Source organism: Fulmarus glacialis, unplaced genomic scaffold (assembly GCF_000690835.1).
Source record: "Fulmarus glacialis isolate BGI_N327 unplaced genomic scaffold, ASM69083v1 scaffold14772, whole genome shotgun sequence".
Lineage (NCBI taxonomy): Eukaryota > Metazoa > Chordata > Aves > Procellariiformes > Procellariidae > Fulmarus > Fulmarus glacialis.
In genome coordinates, this window is record NW_009198560.1 from 1 (window position 1) to 23,001 (window position 23,001).

The 23,001-nt window shown below is 38.9% G+C and overlaps 1 protein-coding gene across 1 annotated transcript in view; it reads left to right on the top strand.

Moving 5' to 3' along the window:
* The first annotated feature begins 8,736 nt into the window (after positions 1-8,736).
* TRPC3 (transient receptor potential cation channel, subfamily C, member 3) overlaps positions 8,737-23,001 on the top strand; it is a 35,878-nt gene continuing 21,613 nt past the window's right edge. The window contains 2 exon segments of the mRNA XM_009572954.1: positions 8,737-9,504; positions 20,833-21,018. Coding sequence (XP_009571249.1) covers positions 8,764-9,504; positions 20,833-21,018 — 927 coding nt within the window. The 5' untranslated portion in view covers positions 8,737-8,763.

The window sequence follows — 23,001 nt, forward strand, 5'->3', positions numbered from 1 at the left end:
GCTGAGGCGCGGAGACTTCGGAGAAAGTGCCTTGAGGGGATGGTCGGGTCGCTACCTACCCCCGGCACCCCCCGCTCCCTCCTCCTCTGCCCCTCGGCTTTGCTCCTTCAGGGTGGGGCGCTGGGGCGTAAGAGATTTCATCTCTTTCGTTCTTTTTTTCTTTTTTTTTCCTGACTACTAGCATAGCTACCGAGAAAACCTAATTATCGGCTCAGCTAAGGTTTAAAGAACCCACTGCACCCTTTTGTACTAGCAGTGCTAATGCCTCTCTCTTATATTTTTGAAAAATCTAGGCTGGGATAAAACCAGACTCCCCACAGAAATCTAGGACACCTGTGCAGAAAATCCTCAGTTCTTGAGATGCATCTTACCCTGTTTGATGTTGTCTTCGGAAATTTCAGTTTGTTGCTTTTTAAGATGCAATCATATATATATATATAAAAAAGAAGTACTGACCATGAGTAGACTTACTGCAAGAGAAAGAAATTCAGTTTTACTAATAGGGGTGTTAACTTTCTTTTCTCTGACTTACGAAATGTAGGTTGTCCAGGAATTATTCACTTATTTTTATAAGATGCTGCAGTTTAGACAGACTTACCTCTGAGGATGACTTGAGTATTTTATACTTTCAGGACAATATTTAGTTTTTAATTAAATATTTTAATTACCAGATGACAAACACTTTCTTTTGAGTTTTAAGATAACATACTCAGCATTTATAGAAGAAGCCTTAATTAAAATCACCCTAGAGACAACTGTAAGGTACAGAAATAATTAGAATAGCGCTTAGAATGGGTTAACCACAAATAAAAGTGGTTTTTACCATCCCAGTTCGGAAATTCTTCACAAATACCCTGTACCCAGCAATCCGACTTCAAGTGAAGGAGTCCTTCACATGGCTTTAGCTGTCTGAAAGTTGCGCTGAAGTTGTTTGTCTGGGCTCCCTCTGTAGTTGATGGGTTGAGAAAGGAAATAGCAGTGGGCAAGTCAGTGTAGTCATTTATCTTCTTTCTTGAGGTGCCTGTCTTTTCCCATTCACCATAAAAAGAGCCTAGACGATTAATTTAGACTCAGACACTTTATTTTTAGACAGTTGAAGCTAGGTCAGATGAATTTTAAGCTATGAGTCCTAAACTTCTGGATCCCTTTTAGGTTAGTGTGTTCCTAGAACTGTTGGCATATTCCTTTCTTTAAGAAATGGGTATTATGCCACCAGGGAATAAAACTGGAGTTCAGTTTGCACAGCTATAGGCGTTGGAGCCTGGAGTGAACTCCGTCTGTTGGAATTGCTTCCTGGTACATAATTCTTGTGATCCTGTCCTGGGAGTCTTTGACAGCAGTGGTTGCAAGCCACTGCCCGGTGGACTGACAAAAGGGCTGACATTAATCAATGTAATAGGAGTGTACTGAACTGACAGGGCATAGAGACAGAATAGCCACAACTACCATTTTCCCTGATATGTGCCCATGGTCATCCTCAGCACAGCAGTGGGATTTCTTCTTTGAGGTTGGTGCTAATGCCTAAAATCATAGTGTATGTTAATGAAATAAATATGAGTATCAATTTGTTCATAATGTGCACAGATTGGCAAACGTAAAGCTTTAGTGTGCACAAAGTGAGTGTGAGAATCCTTGACTGGAAGAATTTGTAGTCTAAATATTCAGTACTGACAAACAGTGTAAGGGGAAAGAGGCAGAAAGATATGAAGTAGTTTGCACGAGGAGATGCACTTAGTTGGTACTTGAAATGTCTTCGCTCTGAAGGCTGTAACCTATGCAAGGTCCCTGTCAATGTACAGCTGGCTCCCTCCTGTGCCACATATTGCTGGAAAAAGTAATTAACCTCAGATTCCCACTAAGACTGCAGACTGGATGTGATACTTGTTTCACAAGGTACTATATGTCCCAGTGGGAAAAATGTGGACAAAACCTGTAAATTAAATGTAGTATGATGCCTGATTTCCTGAGTCTCTCTGAAAATCATAGCTTAGTTTCCTGAGCAGAACGACAGAACACAAATAAAGGACTGAGTGTAAAAGGGGCTTGTTGCTGCAGCCCTGTTAACTTGGTTCTTTCCTGGTGAGATGTTTGCCTTTTTGTGCATGTCCATAGATGCACTCCTGTCATCAAAATATAGTCCTTTTTTTCCCCACGAGATGGTTGGTATTTTCTGTTGAGGAGTTCGTGAAGAGTAATGGTAGGAAAAAGCACTCCATAGTCTGTGGGACAGGGGAGGCAAGGAACAAACTAAGTGTGTGTACATCTCCACCTGATATCTCATTGTGTTTTGTTCCATTTTTTGACTAATTCTTTCCAGTTTGGAGCCAGAACTTCTGTGAGCTGACATGAGGGCGTTTTGGATGATGGATTATGTCATTTCAGACCAGTGGGAGAGTATAGACGTGAGTCAGATCTTGCAGCTGGCCTGATTTATGTTCTGCTGTTCAGGTGAATTAGCCTCCCTCTTCTGGAAAGTCCAGGCAGTAGTTCACAGAAGAGCAAAGGAAGCTCTCATTTAATTAATTTTAGATTTGGTGCAGGGATTCCCAAATTGTGTGCAACATGTGCAAGCTTCCATGCAAACATACGTGAATGTGACACTATTTTTACTGGTGGAGAAACAAATTTACCAGCAGCCTCTTCTGGCACATGGCTGTAGCAGAGCTTGGAGCGATGGCAAAGCCTTCATTTAGGAGAGGCAGTGAGGCTGGGGGGATTGCCCCTCTAACACTGCCTGTGGCCCTGCACGGAGCCAGGAGCTGCTACCTCACATGGAACATCTCAGTCTTTTCTGTGGTGGTAACAAAGCAAACATTTGAGGTGGCTTAGTTTAAGAGATCTCGGGAGTCATCAGCTAAAATGCTGCTCATGCGTATGTGCATGTCTGAGCACTTACTTTTGCGAGTAAGGCAATTATCATTCTTTCATTTTAAAACTGGGACCTCAGAGGTTACATTTGGCAGAACAAGAGGCACAATCTGCATCTCCTGTGTGGCTGACTCCGGTGTTGTTGCTTTTAAATGTGCCTGCGCACCAGTGTTTCCGTGATGTACTTATCTGATCTATCTATAATCACTGGACTCCATTTCCTTTTCAGGGCTAGAATACAATCAAGATCACTAATGTTGTACTGCAGTTTAGCATTGGGGTAAACTGCTTGTAAATCGTTGATGCCATCTTTTATTGCATTTAATAGTTCAGGGAGAATAACAGTCTGTTCTTCAGTACAAATGTTAGAAAATGGCTCTATGGATCTGGGAAGGCCCAGAATGAAACCTCTATTTCTCCAACTTCTCTTTTTTTTTTTTTTTTAAAAATAGTTTATGCAGTTCTCAGTGTTAAAAAATAAACTTAGAAACAAGATTATAAATCTTCTGAACTGCTGTTGATGAGATAATGAACAGCAGAACACAAGGAATTCTCAGGTCAACTGTTTGTCCTACATTTCTGTCCTTCTGCTACAATTCTGAAAGTTTGAACATGAAAAGGGACGGGTAGGCTAACAGAGTAGAAATCTGCAATTGAAATAATCCATGGTAGAAGCAGAGGAATCATAATGCTTACTCCAGTCCTTTGCAGTTGTACTGCTCAGATTTTTAGCCTTGTACGTAGGAGTAACTGTCCAGGCAACAATACGATGCAATGTAAGGTCATAGTAAATGTGATGCATACAAAACACAAGAGACAAGTGGCCATTGCTTGTTTAGTGGAAATTTTTTTTAATGTTTTTTATTGCACATATGAAGGTCGTGCATTTTAGATGAAAATATTAAGGTAAACATAAATATGTTATAACGTAGGATAGGTTTTTGTGCCTTAGACGTTACCTGGTATGTAACGAACCCGTTAATTGTTCAGAGCATACATAACATGGCTGTATCTGAAAGCTTGTGATACGGATCATTAGGTAAAGTCTTGAAAGGTCATATACGCCTTTAGGAGCCGTGGCCTCACTAATGTGAGAGTTCTGCTGCAAAGCTGAAAAGGAGGTGTCCTGCTTTCCTATTATTCAACAAGAGGCTGACTTAGGGTCCTGTCACATCTTGGTTAATTGTTAATTGTCTTGTAGTGAGTGATGTTCATTTATGGCTATCACTGAAGTTACTAAGAGTTTGCCTAAGTAGGAAGCAATGAACTAGACTTAAGGTGGTAAATAGCTAATGGTAGCAGTATAGTTAAGGAAATACACTTGCAACTTAAGACCATCCTTGTTTTCTGCTGAGGAATTAATAATTCTGAAGGTTGGTGTACCAATGTGGAAGTTTCTGAAGTTCTTTCTTGCCGGTGAAGCTCTTCAGTTCCTTGAACCAGCTGCCTAACTGGTGCACGCTTAGGACCAAGAGAAATGTGTCCAGATGTGGTGGAACTGGTGTACTCGTTAGCATGATTGCCCTTCTCCAACTCCATCCTTCTTATTTGTGCTGAGCAGCAAACAGAGGCTTGAGGCTGTATAGACGCCTTGGCCATTTTTCTGCTGTGGAATGTGAAAAATAGTTGTGGAAAAAATGGAGGGGCTCAGTTGCTGCTTCACATCAGCAAAAGGGGACTGAATTCTGTGCTCTACCTTCCTGCTGCATACCATGTAGTGTAATTATGTGACCTGTGTACTAGGACTAGAACTTACTTAATGGCGTGGTGTATCTCTGCTGAAGAATTAACATTAAAATATTGAGCATTTTTCTTTCTCAGTGTTCTTGTGGCTTTTTTGCCATGCATTCTATAGATTTTTAATTTTTTGTGTTCTTTCAACTATTGGGAATAGTTGGGAAAAGGAGCATCACAATTTCCATCTCTCCTTCCCTCTTTTAATGTAAGTTGTCAGCTCCTTACAGAGACGAGGTTGAGAATATGAACTTGAAAGACTTTAGGAAATAGAACACAAATAATTAATGCACACTTAGTTCTATTTTAGTCATATTTTTAAGCCAGCCTAATGATATTTAGAGATGTGACTTGAGATTTTGTTGTTTTCATTACTTCAGTTGGCAAATATTACATACAGAATGTGCTAAAAACGGTTAAATAGTTAAAACTAAAATTTTAACCATTTTCTTCATACTTTGGGATAGCTTAAAAATATTAGGTATAAGAACAGGAGAGCAGAAAATGGAATAGGAGACCTTGTACCTGATGCTTCTTGCATGCAGCACTCTGACGAGAGCTGCATTACCTTCCAGGGCTCTGAATTTGCTGAGGGAAGAGGAGAGGAGGGAGGTAGGGATGAACCTAACAGTCTTCTGGCTGTGTGGTGCTGTACAAGATTTTTTGCTTTTTATTTTTTTCAGGACGTATTGACAATATTTTAGTCACTAAAATACCAAGCAACTTTCATCTTTATTTTGAGAAGGTACTGCAGTCACTTCAAATATGTAATTTCTGTCACAAGATTTATAGCTAAGGAAATCTTCCTTGTTGGGAAGATATGCTAATGCAACACCTTTGGAAGGATATATCTCTTTTTACAGAAGTCAGATGTGTCACCTCAGTCAGACAGTGGGTTTTGAAAGAAAGATAGATAAACCAGAAAATAAGTGTCATATTTCACAATATTCTGAAAAATGACACTGAATATATAGGGGAAAATGTATTGTTATATATATTTAATAAAAGATAAATGAGATTCAGGGTGGCAGTTCAGAGCCTTCTTAAATCAAGGTGTCAGCATGAGTCAATCTTTCCTCTGCCTTTTTTACTTTTTTTAAAATACATACTTTTTTTCTTTATAGCATTACAGTAAACAATTACATTCTGTAGTTGTATGTTTTTAGATGTGGAGGAAAGATAGAAACGTAACAGCATGGCAGACAATAAGATCTTGTTTAAAAGGTAACTATGAAAAGACAGTATTTCTGGTTTTACTTTTGATTTTGTCGGGGAATAAGGTAGTAGCATACTGTGGCTGTTCACCATGTGCACTCTGGGCTCAAATCTTTATATCTGAGTACTCCCAAAGGTGAAATATGCCTGAGCTTTAAGACATTAAATCAATTCTGTGTTTAACAGAGTCAGAAATCCTCTCTGTTATGCAGCCTTTTTCATAGATTTAAAGAAAGTGGAAAAAAAGAAAGGATTCTGTCATGTTTGGCAAAGCAGTTTTGGCACATATTTCAAGTTAGCATTGCTTATACTGCAGTGCCACCCAGGTCATTTCTGGTAATCCAGAAACACCAACCACAGATGAAAATGTAAAAAGATCAAATGCTTCATCCCAGGAGAGACCTGCCCTTGGTAATGAATATTACAGTCTCTTCACTTGGTCTGCAATGGAACTGCCCATTTGTGTTAACCGAAATGTTCAGAGCATGGACTAGCTTTTATGATATTCATAGCTGTGATAAAGTGATTAAGATTTTATGTTTTGCTGAATTTATTACAACTGATGCAGATAGCTGGAAGGCCAGACATACTCTTATAAACTGAATCGAATTAGTTATGCCCAATGAAAACCATTAGGACTGACATTGCTGCGTATGGGGAAATCCAGTGATGTCAACAGGCGTATTTTGTGCAGTGGTAATGTAGCTAAGCTCATTGTTGAAAGATCACACAAAAAATAAAGACGACTGCATTTAGAGCAACGTTGCTCGGGTTGTGGATTTGAACCTGCAGCACTTAAAATATGCAGCTTTTGAAGCTGCCCATGCAGGTTCCACTGTGTTCACTTAAATACATGGCCTTTGTGTGCACCAAAGGTCCGTGTGCCATTTTTCCCTTGGTCTGTCCTTTTGCAGACTGACGGGGTTTGCTTAAAAAGGGCCGTTTAATATTTTGTTTTGCCCTCAGCATTCATTATGTGGACCCCTATCTCTCCTAATGCACATTACCTGGCTTTTGCACTGAGGGGAGAAGGATTAATGTCCTCTTCAGTTTTTTCGTTTGGCCCTTTATTCTTGTATCTGAGTTTTTTGCTGAAGTGAATAAATTAATTTTCACAATGCTCCTGTAAAATGGGAGCCAACTGTTCCTTTTTTATTGATGAGGAACAGAGGCACGTAGGACTTAAGAACCAAATCTGAAATTTATAAGGCCTGTTTGTCTTTATGTAGCATGTATATAGTGTTATATATATTCAAAGCACACCCTCCATTAACTCATATATTGTTTATCAGCTGCACTTGTGTCCTGTGCCCATCAAATCAGCTCAAGTGATCTCTATCCCTTGAGCTAATGGATTAACTGATAGCAGCTGGAGGCTGTCTTTCTCAATATTGAGCTGGGCTAGAAAGGAAAGGGAGATTGCTGATGGCTTTCACATTTATTTGCAGTCGGTAGTGAAGGAAGGTTGTGGTATCCTGAGTACCTTTTCAGGCCTTTGGCCTCTGCTCTGGCAGGCATAAATGCTTCTGTTCTTCCCCCAGCTGTGACCTCTTTAGCCTGATCCCATTTATTCTGTTGTTTCAGACCTTGCCAGGCAGTTGTTTCCTGTTGTTTTCTCCAGCAAGGTAGTGTCTGCTCCTCAGCCTCTCATCCTAGGTCCGTTTTCTTTGCACATTCCTAGTCTCGCTTCTCTGAACCTCCTCTCCCCTCTGTAGTTTCCTCACCTAGCTAGATCCAGCTCAGCATCTGATCTGTCTGTTCTCTCGGCCTATTCCTGTTTGCTCCCCACTGTTTTCAGCCAGTATCTTCACTGGTTCATAATTCCAGTTTCTGTGTTTTCTGAATTACCTTGCCTACCCTTTCTTTTCTCCATTTCTCCTTCTCTTTTTTCCCTCTTTCTGCTTTTGCAACCAGTTTTTGAGGGGAGTTCACAGCTTCCCTGGTTCTCGGTTCCCTTTCCTAAACAATCTCACTTTCCTACACCCAGTGTAGGCATTCCAGTGCAGCCTGCTATCCCAATTTTCAATTCAATAGCTCTTTGAGTTTCCCATTTTTCTTGACAGTATTACAAGAATGCATGAGGACTTTAAAAAAAAAAAAAAAAAATCATGTAATGACATTAGATAGCTTCTTCCTTTCATCTCCTGGAATGGTAGATGTATAATAGAAATAGGGCCAAGATAACCCACAGCATTGCAGAAGTCCAGCTGGAGTGAGAGCTTATCCCAGTCTACACTGGATCATGCCCGGTGTCTGGAATCCATGAGCAGTTTAGTTACTAGCATCCAGAAAGTCTGTTGAACATATATGAACTGTTGTTTTTCAAAGACTTGTAATTTGACCAAATTGACTTGTGAGTAGAATCTTCCAGATTTGGTTAACATTTCTAGGAGTAGCACTAGAAGGCATGAGATCAGGCTTCACTCTGTATTGCTTGGGAAGACATCAGGAAGAAAACTTGTTTTCACCTCTCATTTATGTGAACTACAATACGGTAAGCTTAAATATTGCCTTCCTTAAACCATCAGCTTGAATGCCTATGGTGGATAGTGTTAATTACTACTGAAAGTAATATAGTAGATGTGTTTTCATTTTATATATATACTGAAGTGAGTTGGGAGGGATTTCTGAAGAGAAGTGATGTCTTACATAAAGTAAAAAAAAAAAAAAAGAAAAAAAAATCTTGACCACGCTAACAAAATAGAAATGGCCTGTGGCATTGAACCTGTGAGTGCCTTTAGATTGCAGACAAGCAGGCATGAGGGCAGAAAGATCACAAGAAAGAATGCTTCTTGTCAATAGATGGGCAAATGACAAGGGACAAAATACATCATTATTTTTGTAGCCACAGGAGAGGTGGAAACTACAAATAACCAACATAGTGAAATTCTGTTACCTTTCTGTTTTCTCGTTAGGTACATTGAAGAAAGTCCATCTCTGAGACGTATGACTATGATGAGGGAAAAGGGAAGGCGACAGGCCATTAGAGGCCCAGCATTCATGTTCAACAACAGGGGCACCAGTCTTACGGCTGAAGAAGAGCGCTTTCTAGATGCAGCAGAGTATGGGAACATACCTGTGGTGCGCAAAATGCTGGAGGAGTCAAAAACACTGAATGTCAACTGTGTTGACTACATGGGCCAAAACGCCTTGCAGCTTGCTGTAGGGAATGAACATTTGGAAGTGACAGAACTTCTGTTAAAAAAAGAGAACTTGGCACGGATTGGAGATGCCCTGCTGCTTGCAATCAGCAAAGGCTACATTAGGATAGTGGAAGCAATTTTGAATCATCCTGGGTTTTCAGTAAATAAGCGACTGACTCTGAGCCCTTGTGAGCAGGAGCTCCAGGATGATGATTTTTATTCCTATGATGAAGACGGTACTCGCTTTTCTCCAGATATCACTCCCATAATTTTAGCTGCCCACTGCCAAAAATACGAAGTTGTGCACATGTTATTGATGAAAGGAGCAAGGATAGAAAGACCTCATGATTATTTCTGCAAATGTAATGACTGTACAGAGAAGCAAAAGCATGATTCTTTCAGTCACTCTAGGTCAAGAATAAATGCATACAAAGGACTGGCTAGTCCGGCTTATCTGTCCCTCTCCAGTGAAGATCCAGTACTCACTGCTCTAGAACTCAGCAATGAACTTGCCAAGTTGGCCAACATTGAAAAAGAATTCAAGGTAATGGTGTTTTGGTGTTTTTCTCTGTCTTTGTTATTGTTTTAAAGTTGCTGCTATGTCATGATGTCCTTAGATGCTTGAAATTATTTCCTGTGTCTTTACTTTTTCAATTGCAAATGCTTTCATGATATTTATTGTCTCTTTTGTTCTTGATTTTGAGTTTTCAATACATAAGCCTTTAAAAAAGAATTTTTAATGAAATGAAGTTGCTTTTGCACCTACTGTGTATGGAAAAAATTGGAAAAAGGGACAGTGTGTATTCTGATAACCTTGGAGCAGATGGAAAACAATTTTGGTTGCTGTAGCAGACTAAGATCATTTTTAATTACACTGAGTAGCTAAGTGCAGAAAGCAGAAACATTATGCTTTTCTTGAGCATACTGTGGCATTGACCTTATTCCCTCTTTTTTATTTGTACTAATTTTGAATGATGTCTCCAAATTGTTAAGAACACAGAAAGTGGGTTTTTTTTGACGCACCATTTAGAAATGTCACTTGTTCAAAACCAGCTGTTAGACTGATTGCAGATGTAGGTTCAGTTATCTGTTTTTGAGCTGTACTTGGTTTAGTATGTCAATGCCCTGACTTTTCTATATATTTCAGCTTCTCCATCAGACAATTAATGACTTAGTCAACTGTTGTCCAGTGCTTTTTTTTATGATTTTGCAGTTCTGTTGAATACCTTGAAAAGTACAGTAACACCCACCTTCCCCACCACCACCCTCCCCTCGCAACCAAACCCGACAAAAAAATCAAACCCCAGTAGACTGCATGTAATAAGAAAAGCTCAGCTTGGGGAATGACAGATTGTTCTCAGTGAGTAGTGATACTAACAGCATTGTATCTAGTTTTAGCAAAAAATTTAATGGGGTTCTGCAGGGTCAGTGTTGGGTACCACTTGTTTGTTTAATATCTTCATAAATGATCTGAGAGGGGCAAAAGACGCATTAACCTTTTCAAACAAGAGCAAGCATTGCTAACACTGTGGAGTACTCAGAAGAAATATACAACAACCTGGAGAAATATAGGGAGAAATTAATAAAGTGAACTTGACCAGAAGAGGAAGAAACAGTTTTAGACTCGTGAGAAAGAATAGCTCCAGGTATAGCTGAGTGAGTAAAAATACAATTTAAAAATTAGGTTTCAGTGCTAAGAAGGATTCATGTATTATAACACGCACTAATAAAGTGTAAAAATCAGCTTAAACCTTTCCTCTCCTTCCTTTGCTGAAGGAACCGTCTCATTCTATGCTGCATATTGTGTAATTAGGCAAATGGATTGAGTACTTCCTCAGTGTATTTATTCAGGAGTATAGGAAAAATGTCAGATTTTTCTTTTTCCTCTGCTGAAAAAGTACAGAACTGGGAAAGCTCTTTGTGAACATAAAATTGAAGAATTAGAGAATTTTATCATATGCACAGAGCCTGTTGGCTTGTGTGCTTCACACAATGAATTATAGTTATGTGCCTCATTTAGAGACCATTTTAGAAGGTCAAATCTCTGATGTGTATAACTCAATCCTGTTTATCATTGATTTCTTTTCAACTAGGCCAACAACCTGAGAGCCACAGGGTCTCCAGAATTGTGTGTCCAAGATGGAGATTTATGGGTTTTCTGAATAACACTTTGCTGGTTGTGGATACAAACCTTTTTCTTATTTTTTTTTTTTTTTCTATCCTGCAGTTTCATAAAGAGAGCTTTTCTTCTGGGTTGGCACCTCAGAAACTCTATCATCCATGTTTTTCTTTGTGACACTGCATACAAATTTTGTTATTATACCTGTGTTCAGAAGCACTGGTGGGCTTAGGGACTCAATTTAAGTGTTACGCAACTTCCTAGGAATCCAAAATACAATCTCTGCCACCAAAAGTTGAATTAAGGCAAGCTGTATCATGTTTCTGTGTGGGGAGGATGTAGATGATTAGAACTGAACAGAAAAAATTCGGTGAAAATAAAAATCCATGGGAAGCTCCCGTACCATCGGTGCTAATACCATGAATACAAATTTTGTCAGAAAAGAAATAACTTAAAATTTTGGAAGAGAAAAACCGATGTTTTTTGGCTGGACTTCTCATTTCAAACCAGAACTTAAAAAAATTACTTCAGTTTTTAAAATATTAAATTGTCACAGAATAAAATATTCTGGTTTTCTTTTTTTTTTTCTTTTTTTTTCTTTTTCTCAACTTTTTAGCCTCTATTCATTGATATTTTGGGATGCCTAAGAACCCAAGAAATCCACTATTTTCACAGATTTCACTATTTTTGGTTAGCACTTACATGGCTGCTAATCTTGCCAGGTGTATAAGGTAATTAAGTTTTGGCGCCTACAGTAGAAATTGTTCCTGGCTCCTTGCTAGCATGGAAATTCCAGCTTCTTATCAACATCAAAACATTCCAGTGAAATAATTATCCTCATTGACCTCACATCTCTCTCTTTTTTTCTTGATTCTTACGTGGCTCAGGGCATTCTTTCTGTTTCTACCAAGCCTGGTAGGAAGGTTGCTTGTTTTCCTCTGGCATCGATGGTTGGCTGCCCTTGCTGGGGAGAAGGGCTAGTGGAAAAGGGAGGGAGGGAGAAGGAAAAAGAAGAGGCAAGGAATTTTTTAGTATCACCATTAAATCAAGTCCAGGAAGGGCTGTAATTGCACGGCGTGGATGTAATACAAGACGCCGTACTGAGAGCTGTAGAGGTAGATCAAGGAGAAAGCAAGCAGTGCTTCTGTGTCTTACAGAAGTCCATTGTGAGAGCTTGCCGCATTTGATGTAAGTCCAATTTGTAACTGTTCGGTGCTTTCTTTTCTATAGGTATGTCATCTGAATGTGTTTTGCTAATAACTCTGTGCTTTGTCATGTCCCAGAGGAGAAGGCTTCTAGTCCGACACTCGTACTCCCTATGAGGCAGAATGACTGATAGACTTCTGGTGCACTCTCCTTTAGGATCATCACTGGAAATGCTTAAGTATTCCAATCAAATTCAATCTATAGCACAACACTGAGCAGAATTGCCTCAGGGTAAAAAAAAAAAACGGACAAAATAGTTTCTCCCACAGAAAGCGGACAAGTCTGTTTAAAGGGACTTTTGATGATATTCATGATTTATTCTTAGTATCTATGGTACATTAAGGCCCATAGCATTTCCTGTGCACGGTTGCAGCAATGCGCTTCCTGGATATGGAACACTCGAAAATACTTTTCTAGGTGGTTTTCCCACAAAGAAAGAATATAGGGTGAACCTGTTTAAAAACGCCAGAGGGCGAAGCTTTCTAGTAAATGCTTGCTAAATTGAACCTTAATCTTTTGCGTATGCAGAGTCCAGCCTGCCTCTATGACTTATGATTTACACTAACAAATTCTGATGTTCATGTGCAAACCAGAGTTTGCAAACGTGTATTAGAAATGTGGGAAGGTGGCTTAGGACATTCATTCATGACAGTCAGTTCCCTGTGAATATTAAAAAAACTTATTAATTAAACTGATTTTTGATTTTTTTATTTTCCCTTCAGAAGTACGGAGAAAGGATTCAAAGAAACCAAGGAACCCTCATTTCTCCTGGAAGATACAAGACATGTAATCAAAAATAAGTACTGAAAATGAGTAAAAATAGATGGGGAAACTGGAGCCCTAAAGACCATTTCACTCTACTTCTTTCGTCGTCAAGCTTCCTTACTTCTTACTCCTTTGTGAAATCCTTGTTCCAAGCTCCTCTTGCTCCTTTTGCTCTTCTTCTTCTATTTTATTGTAGTTTCTTCTTGACACTGTTACCCCTTTTTGTTCTTTGCATCCACTTGTCTTCTTCCCCTATTTTGTTCTATTCAGTTCCCTCTTTGGATTTCCTTTTTTCTTGTCTCCCTTCTAAGTGCTCGCCTAATTTTCTTTAATTTTTTTTTTTTAACTTTCTATCTTCCTCCCTTTAGGTTCTTTATTGCATTTTCTAATCCTGGTAAAGCATGGCTGACTTGTCTGAACATGCTGACTCCTCTTTAGGTCTTGAAACAAGCTAAGGGAACAACAGAGATTATCAGTGCCTGGCCGTCAAAGCAGCAAGACATCATTTTAGTGGCCAGTATAGCAGTATATCATTGCTGTGGCCAGGGCAGGAACTACAGTATTTCTCTTACCTTCCTTGGTGATCCTAGTTCCCATTCCAGAGATTGACAGCAGGATTTCAGATGAAGTCAGAAATTTCAGTTTGTTTTATCCGAGTCAAGACTGCTACCAAATTGTAAAAAAACCCTTCAGTCTTCCATACCTACTGCTATCACACCAAATTTCAGTCTCTTAAAGCAGCTGATTAGATTCTCTCCTGTCTGGTTTTTAGGGGTGTTTCATATGTAGTAGAGATAATTAGAAAGAAAGCAGCATGGATGATGAAGTTCTGTGTCTAAGATGCAAAACCAGAATTCTGCTTCACTCTGGGCTTCTTCACCAATTTAGATATTTATAAGGGCTTTTATAATCAATGTGTCTGATCAGAAAGTGTTTTCAAAGTGTGTCAAATCTGCTGGTTCGATTCCTTTCTTTTGTTGAAAAGGAGAAAACCTGTTAAGTTAGAAAAAGTTATGGAATGGCGTTCTACTGGCATCTGTCTTTATGAGTGGTTAGAGATCTCCGAGGTGTACTACTTTGTACCTGATAGACTGGCTAGGGAAGCTCAGTCTGGAACTGTATCTTGTCTTAATGTAAAAAAGTGTATATTACCATAGTTGTTTTCCAGTCCTAGTAGCATCACAAAATACTTTGCAATACAAATATTCCCCATTTTTATGTTTTCTTGTTCTTCTATTTTTAGCAGACCCCGGCCACTGCGGCGGCTGTGGGTTACTAAAGTTAATTGATATTTACCCTCCTCCCTGAGAACTTTAAAATTGTTACTGCACAGTGATGGGAGAATTTCTAGCAGTCAGAACAGCTGATGGAACATTCCTTTGGAGTCACCATAGAAAAAATCAGGACAAGGTAGCTAAAAAGCCACATGATCGTCTCTGTATACCAGCTTTCAACTAAATACTGTCCTGTGTAAGCAAACTCAATTCTCCCAGTGGAAATTGCGCTAGCTGATCTCATGTCAGAATGTAGTCCATCATAGCAAGGATCAAAAAGATCGTAGTCCCGCTTTATATAGGATAAACCCCTGTTCCCAGTTTTGCTAAAAGCTCCTACTGAAACCAATGGAAGATGTGGACGTGCATCTAAAAGCGGAATCTGTCACTGTTCCAAGTAAATTTACATTGTGTTATCTCAGCTGAACTAACAAAGAGTGTTCAAGCTTGATCTACATTTAGGTCCAACTTTTAAAAGGACAGGGCCCAGATCCATAATCATTAGTGCAATTATGTGCTTGATTTGCATATACAGTTCTTGCAGTTATATATGCAAACTGACTATATACGTGATCTCAAAACAGTCATTTAATACGTAATACTCAACATAAATCTATGATTGCATATAATGTGTGTGAACTAATTGTACAGTGGTGCATAGTCACAAACTGGTGCTTGCAGGAATGTGGCACTCATATAAGAGAAAACATATATACCTTTTGTTTGACTGCATGTGATTGCTCAGTATAAATTTTCTTTGGAGTACTTTAAAATGTTATTGGTGAAATCAGCTGAAGATTTTTTTTGTTCATATGCTTCATTCTTTGCACACAGATTGATATGTTCTTTGTAAAAACTCTAGATGAACTCACAAGGTAGTCTTTAATGTTATGAGTGAGAACAGAATATGCAGAGTTGGGCAGGCTGAGATCCAACCGTTGATGTGTGCCAGAGTCCTCTGAAACTGCTCGTGAGACACAGTTCTGCAATTCCAGTCATCATCAGTTGTCCATTACGTACTGGTGTCAGCTACGGTATCTGTGAAATGCAGAATACAGGCTGATATTTTTGATGTTACAAAGATGTCTGTGTAACCATTAATTTTTTTGAGAGAGATACTGTTTAAGATGATAACAGCTAGTAAAACCAGCTGAGTTAGGTTGTGAATTAATTGAAGAAGCACTTTGTTGATCAAGGAAGCAGAGTCCCTGTATTGTGATGAAAAATAGGCAGAGAACCTCACAGTATAAGCAGGTCTATTGGTGCCTTACTCTGGTGTTCCCCTGAAGAATAGCTTCACGTTAACGAATTGCACAGTATGTAGCAATTTCAAACATGGATGCTTCATGCGGGGAGTTCTGGTAGCCTTGTTTAGGACAGGGAAGAGAGGAGCGATCTGGTGGCTTCATTTGTCTCTTCTCAAGAGTAAGCAGAGGTGTATGTGGATGACTGAGACCACAGATTCTGTTTTTTTCTATTCACACAACACCCTAGAGGTAGAAGATTGTTTGAGAATTGGGTCCTGTGGTTACAATGTGGGTAATGTTTGTCTGTTTAATTCTGTAAAGCAATTAAATAGACTGAGATAAATTTGATTTGCTAATACATAAGTAACTAAAGACCTGGAGAGGGAAATCTGAGTTGTTTTCCTAGCCTACGATTCAAAGCCTGAGTCAGATACTAACAATGCACATACTGGTTTTCAGTTCTTATAACAGCATTTGTAAGTAATGTAACCTGTATTTAATCCTTAAATTTGACAGAATAAAACTTAGCCATCATATATCTTCAATCTTATCTAGCAATAAGCATAACTTCTATAAGCAAGTGGTCTATCCACCTATCAAGAAACACGTAGCACTGTTAATTTTTCAGTAGAAGTGTGGGTAACTCTTGTGTAGTAAGCAAATAGTCCATGCAAAGCAGTCAGGAACCAGCAGGGCTATTCACAGGGTGGACGGGTGTATTTTTCGGGATGCCAGTTAATACTGTGTGAGCTGTGAGAGCAGGAGTTCTGCACCCTCTGCCAGAATCAGTCAGGAGCTCTGACACGCTTGTGGGGATGAGTCTCCATTCATGAGAGAACAGCAAAATGAAACAATCTGTAGTCTATTGAAATGGCAGTCTTCATGTGATACTACTGCGATCGCAATTTGTCCCCCTTTTGCCAAAGGTGATTTTACACCACATTTGTAGGCAATATGTCACCATTGTCACTGCCTGTGAAAATGTATTCTTCTTGCTTAGTTTGTACTAATTGAGAAAACTATGTTAATTGATCTTTTGTTGTAACTGTGTGTGTAACTATAGCAGAAACTTACTTGAACGTTTACATTTTATGAACCTGATGATAGGCTGAACTTGTGTCCTTGCATGTGTGAGAGACTTGGTTATAGCTTAGACACAAGGAAACAGGTTTTCCTGACTCTTATATTGGAAGTTGTTAAGAAGTAACTTCTTGGTAATGTAACTTTTGGTATTACATTTCTGTGTTATTTTAAGGAAAAAGAGAATGGTTACATGGTAAAGAAAATGGAGTGAACCTTTAGCAAAAGTAACTATTGTTGTTTCCTAACTATTAGAAGTCCCCTATTTCTCCTTCTTTTTCTTCACAGTTAGCAAAGCAATGAGAAAAGACATTGTAAGGGAAGCCACTCCCCACAACTTGGACAGTCCATGTTCATTCATGCAAGGATAACATTTGGGTTGTGATATGTCACAAAGCACTTGAATAATATAAAACCATCTAAACTAAACTTTATTAAACCTTAATGACATGCCACCTTTGAGCATGGGATAGATATAAATAATACTAAAATACAGACTTCTTTTTTTCTTGTAGATTTACAAGTGCCTGCAAATTCAGGTGAGAAAGAAAGTAGTTTCTCTTTTAGTTATATAGTACTACTACTGAAGTCAGTGAAGTTAGCATATCCTCCCATGCGCTGTGAATAGCGGATTTACAGCTACTTTAGTGTTAAAGAAAAAATGATTACCAGTGTTATTCCTGTTGAATTAAAATTATGCTGTATCTGATGATTATCGTGGGTTTTGCTCAGCCATGTCAGTAAATGCCTTTCCTTAGCTATAGTGAAATGTGTAAGCAATTCTTGCTTGAAATTGGAAATTTAAGGGAGAGTGTTCAAGTTCTTACAGATACATGATAATTCTGTTGTGAAAACAACTTAATATAAACAGTGTTAAGAGCATAGGACTTCAGTAAACTGAAGGCAAGGCATTGTTTTTGGCTTTATTAGGGTTGTCTTTAGTCTCTACTTTGTCTTCACTGACGAAAATCCCCATCTTCTTTTTACATCGTCTTACCTGTTTGTGCTTTGCTTAATATCCTTTACAAGCCTGAGTTCCAGCAGTTTATACTTACAGTTCTTGGCCTCTATGATGAAACTTTCTTTCTTGACTACACTGTCAAGAAAGACTGTTTCCCTTTGTCTTTTTTAAGGCTGCTATTCTAGCCACCATTCTGGAATCTTCCTCTGCAAGGTTTTTATCTTTCTAGGATCCGCTGTCTAATCACTTTCATATCTTTTACTTAAAAGCCTTCTCTACATTCGGACCTCTACGCTTATAAGTGCGTTTCACTCTCTTGACTAGCTTTCTTACCAGACTTTGCCTTTTTAAAGACCTAAATCTTAGTCATATGTATGCTTGCTTATCCTTTCACTGAATTTAATTGTGCATCCCAGTATTATTTTTACAATTGGCTCTTCTGTACTATTCTCCTTGTTTACCAAATCCAAATCTAAAATCGCCTTACATCTTACATCCTCTTGGCTTACTGGCAATTGAATTAGTCATCTGTGACCAAAGGAAATAACTGGGTCCTGTTTAGGTATCTGATTAGGACTGGTTGTTTCCAAGTCTGTAACTGGGATGTTAGTCTTCCATAATAACACAATTCCTAGTAGTATTTGTTTTGTCTCCAATAATGTTTCATTCTGATTCATATCTGAATCTGACCTATGGGATTGATAGCTGATTCCTGCAATTATCCTATGCAGCCTCTTTTCCCATCTTTTCCCAAAATAACTTGAAACTACTGAGAGCACGTTAGTTTCTCTATCCCATTTTATAGATGCTAAGTTAAAAATCTAACAAAACTAGCAGTACAAGGAGGGAAAAGTTAGTTAGGCAAGGGGGAAACAGTGAGGGTTTCAGGAAAAAAAAATTGAGATTAAATAAGAAAATTATGAGGGCAGAAGCAGGAAGGAAGCATTTTGAGAAGGCAGGAACCACAAAGGAAAAATCTGTACCTCCCAAAAGTGATTTTAAAAAGGCAGTGTCTGAAAATGAACAGTAAACACACAAAAATAGAGAGACAGAGGACTCAGACTAGCCTTTTGATGGCCTAGTGGGGGGAAAAAAAGAATGAAGAAAAGCTGTGGAGTAATTGAAAAAGGCAGCTATGCTATTTTCAGTTGGGCACTAAAACACTTGATACAACAAGGTAAAATTGGCAGATTCAGTCAAGTTTCCTCCTCCAACTATAGCCTCATGTGAAGAAATCAGAGGCTGCATCTCTGATAAAGAAGTCCCTAGAAATACAGCTGAGAGGACATGAACACATAAATGAACAATAAAGAAGTCCCTAGAAATCCAGCTGAGAGGACATGAACACATAAATGAAGACCAAGGCTTCTACTGAAGTAGATATCAGATGAGATCTTATAGGTAATGTCACAGAGGTGGTGGAAGACATATACAACCATAAACAAAAGTTCATGCAAAGATTCACATGTGCATGCTTTACAGAGTTATCTTAATATTTTGAAATGTAGCCACAAGCATTTTGTCAGAAGAGAGAGGAGATTAGATAGTTGGAAATCTTTGTGATGTTGACATATACGAGCAGCTGAGAAGTTTAAAGGTAGCACCTCAAAGATAGACATAAGCTTGCTTATAGGGAGGCAGCAAAAAGAGCAAGGATGAAGAGCGTGAAACTTGTGAGCATCTGCCAGACATAAGGTATGAACATAGCGAAAAGCAGCACCACTGCACCCTAGATGCAGTGGTTCAATAGCTGCACAGAAAGGATCACAGCACATGGGCATAACTCAGGACATAGTCCCAAAGCGTTGAAGGAGGATGAGGAAAGAGAGAAAGAGTAAGGACCAGCAAAAAGTAGCTGTTTTTTCTGCATGACACAGTAAGGCTTCACAGCTATAGTCAACAAGCTACAAGTCTGGAAATGGCCGATGATACTGTGGAAAATGGAAGTAGTGAGGGGGAAAAGAAGAAATGCTTTACTTAAAAGATTAGGTTCTGAAAAGAGTCTGAGTAGGAGGAGGGGGGAGTTGTTTTTTACTAACTGAGAAAACAAGTATTTGCTTTATATACTTTCAGAAGGTAACACAGGCAGAACTGTTGACTCCAGCAGAAATGGAAGGGAAAGCTGATGGAGCGAGAGCAACAAGAGGGAGATTAAAGTCATAGGTGATTTTGGGAAGAGGAATGGTGTGTGACAGATATAGACAGGGAAGTGAAGGAGAGAGGGAGAGGAAGGGAAAGGTGGATAGAGCTCTTAAATAAAAGTGTTGAGGTTTACAGAAATGTCTCTCTGTAGTTCAGCTGTGTTGTCAGTGGAAAGGTCATCTCTTAGAGAATGGTTCAGGAGCCTAGTATCTTTGACGTGTCCTGTGAAGAAGCTGGTTTCTGTGTTGCCTGTACAGGAAATTTGGGGTGTTTTGCCCACAACACTGGTGTCCAAGTTCATGCCACAGTTATTCTATGCGGTTACTCTGTAACCCACTGTAACATTGTCGCGTGTGAAGTGGTTCCAAAGGTAAGTGGGAAGCAGCGGGGGGGGAAAATGGATACGGTATACATCATTGTAAAGAGTAAGCAGCCATTTTAGCAGTGCAGAAAGAGCAGAAATATATTTGTAGCCTGGGAGGTAACCCTGTAAGAATTATTTCATTAATTGTCTGCAAAGTTTTTGCAATCTGTAACCGACTGTACACATTGTCGCGTGTGAAGTGATTCCAAAGGTAAGTGGGAAGCAGCGGGGGGGAAAATGAATACGGTATACATCATTGTAAAGAGTAAGCAGCCATTTTAGCAGTGTAGAAAGAGCAGAAATATATTTGTAGCCTGGGAGGTGACCCTGTAAGAATTATTTCATTAATTGTCTGCAAAGTTTTTGCAAGGGTGAGGTTAGTATTTCAAGAGTTCTGGTCCTGGTTTGTGCAATTCTTCCATTCAACTTCCCCTTGCTGCCCATCTGGGTTATTTTTGTCACGCTATTATGTAATGTTCCCGTGCTCTGTTAAACAGCTCTCATCATCTTCTGTTCAAGTGGCTACCTTGAGTCAGAGAAGAAATGATTCTGCTATACAAGAGCTCTGTAATGTCTGATACACTCCTAACTTGACATACTGCGTAAAAGTCACACACTATTAATTTTTAGCAATTTGTACAGGTTCTTTTTTCCTTGCTGTTGACTCTTAAGCATGTTCGTCATGGGCCTTTTTCTCTAACCCTTCTGTTTCAGAATGACTATCGCAAGCTGTCTATGCAGTGCAAGGATTTTGTGGTTGGTGTTCTTGATCTCTGCCGAGATTCGGAAGAAGTAGAGGCCATTCTGAATGGGGATTTGAATTCTGAGCCAGTTGAAGCGCAGAGACACAGAGCATCACTGAGCCGTGTGAAGCTGGCCATTAAGTATGAAGTCAAAAAGGTAACTCCTCATAGCCAGTGCTTTCAGACAGTGTAATAGGAACGTGGTGTCATCTCATTATTCCACAGGTGTTACGAACCGGTGGTCAGATGCATTACTGAGACATGGTGTGTGTAATCAAGATTGTCACAAGGCAGAAGCTGGCAGAAGGGGACTACGGTGAAGGAATTTAGTTTAATCTCCTTTCCACAGCTGAGAATTGGCAGAAGATTTTAATGACATAAATCAGCTGTGCTAGCAACGTTATACATAGTTGGGTCAGATCTTTCTCCTGATTAAGCCAAAAGAAGAGATTTTAGTGGAGCCAGATTTTCACTCAGTGAAAGTAAGGATGTGTCTTCCTGCCAGTCTGTGTGATAATATCTAAGCCAAAAAGAAGGCTGTATTTGTGAAAATGCTGGTTTCAACCAATGAAAATTATTTCTTTTTATTACCTTTGCTTTCTACCTTAAGTGACTTAATCGGGGAAGTAAATTCTGGGAAGTCTGTGTTGCAACTTTCTACTAGTGTTCCTATCAATACATAAGTCTTTTTTTGGAAAAAAGGTCTTCCTTTTACTACTTTGTAAAAGGAAAAGAGAACATCTAAGTTGTCATTAAGTATATTTTAATTTATTTTAAAATATGACAGTATATCAAACAACTCATCTGCAACTGTGTGGGTTGTAGTGAGAAATTCTACATGATTTACTGTGTGTGTTCCTTTAAAAAATATTTTAAAATTCAATCCTGAAAATGTGTGGAATATATTTGTGGCTAGTTAATCAGTTCATTTCAGTTTTCGTCTTTGCACCTGATTTATTGGTGTTTTGTAAAGTGCAATGTGTTTTCAGTTGATGCCTCTCTCAAAGTAATTTTAAATGAACAGTTATTTTGTGAATGAATGTTATGAGTTGAAAAACGGAGCCGTGTATCACACATTTGACATAATGCATATCCATTTATCATAGCAGTTTTCAATATATAGCTATGTTGTTCTTTTCAAGATCCCACTACCCTCGCACAGAAAATAGTTAATACTGTGTCTTACTGTGAAAGGACTCAAGGAATACAGCAATGCCTATGTATTATTTACAGCTACCTATTTATATGGTTGGCATCATTTCCATTCTTAACAGCCATTATAGTTTCATCATCTCTGCAAGAAGTCTTATGTCTTTCAGGATAAATAGCACAGTATTCTGTAGCCACCTGTTGAGCCAATCTGCCATATAAAATGAATTGTAAGCCACCTGCCAGAACAACTGGGAAATGTTGTTGTTTATTATGTCCCCCAAAGGTGGTTAAGCAAAATTGTAAATGCGGATCCCAAACAGCAAATTATTGTTTCCAATATAGAATTGGCTTACAGCAGATAAATGCATATTAATTACCAAAATTCAAGGTAAATATATACAAGTATTAAATTAGTTAAAAAGAATGGAACAGGGAAAGAATCAAAGTACGTAAGCATGTTATCATATCTAAATAACACATGAATTCTTTATGCTGTTGCATATTAATGTTACCAACCTTTGCTGAGATTTGTGTCTCAGCTTTCTTGCTGAAGACTGGTTTTCTTCTAAGAGGCTGTTGTCACCGATCAAATTAATTGCTGAGCAAAGGGCCACACAGGTCTGTTAAGAATAACAAAAACCTACATGGTGCAAAAAAAGACAATTCCATGTAGCAAACTTGTTCTTTTCTCTTGCAAGAGATTAATTATTTGTAGATAAACTCAAGGTTTTGACTCCAATTCGTGACAAATACAGTCCAGACTCTACAAGACTAATGATCTTGGTGGAAGGAAATAAATAGATGGTGCAGAGCTGTTATCATATTCATACATGTGCTGTTCCCTGTAAATGGCCATTACAGAGGGCACGACAAGGACTGAGCCAGGAAATGTCTCTGCCGTGGTGGTCCTTTGATGCTGGGATTGGCTCCATTAAAACTGTGGCAAATTATAGCGATATTCTGACTGTAGAACAGATTCAGATGTGGG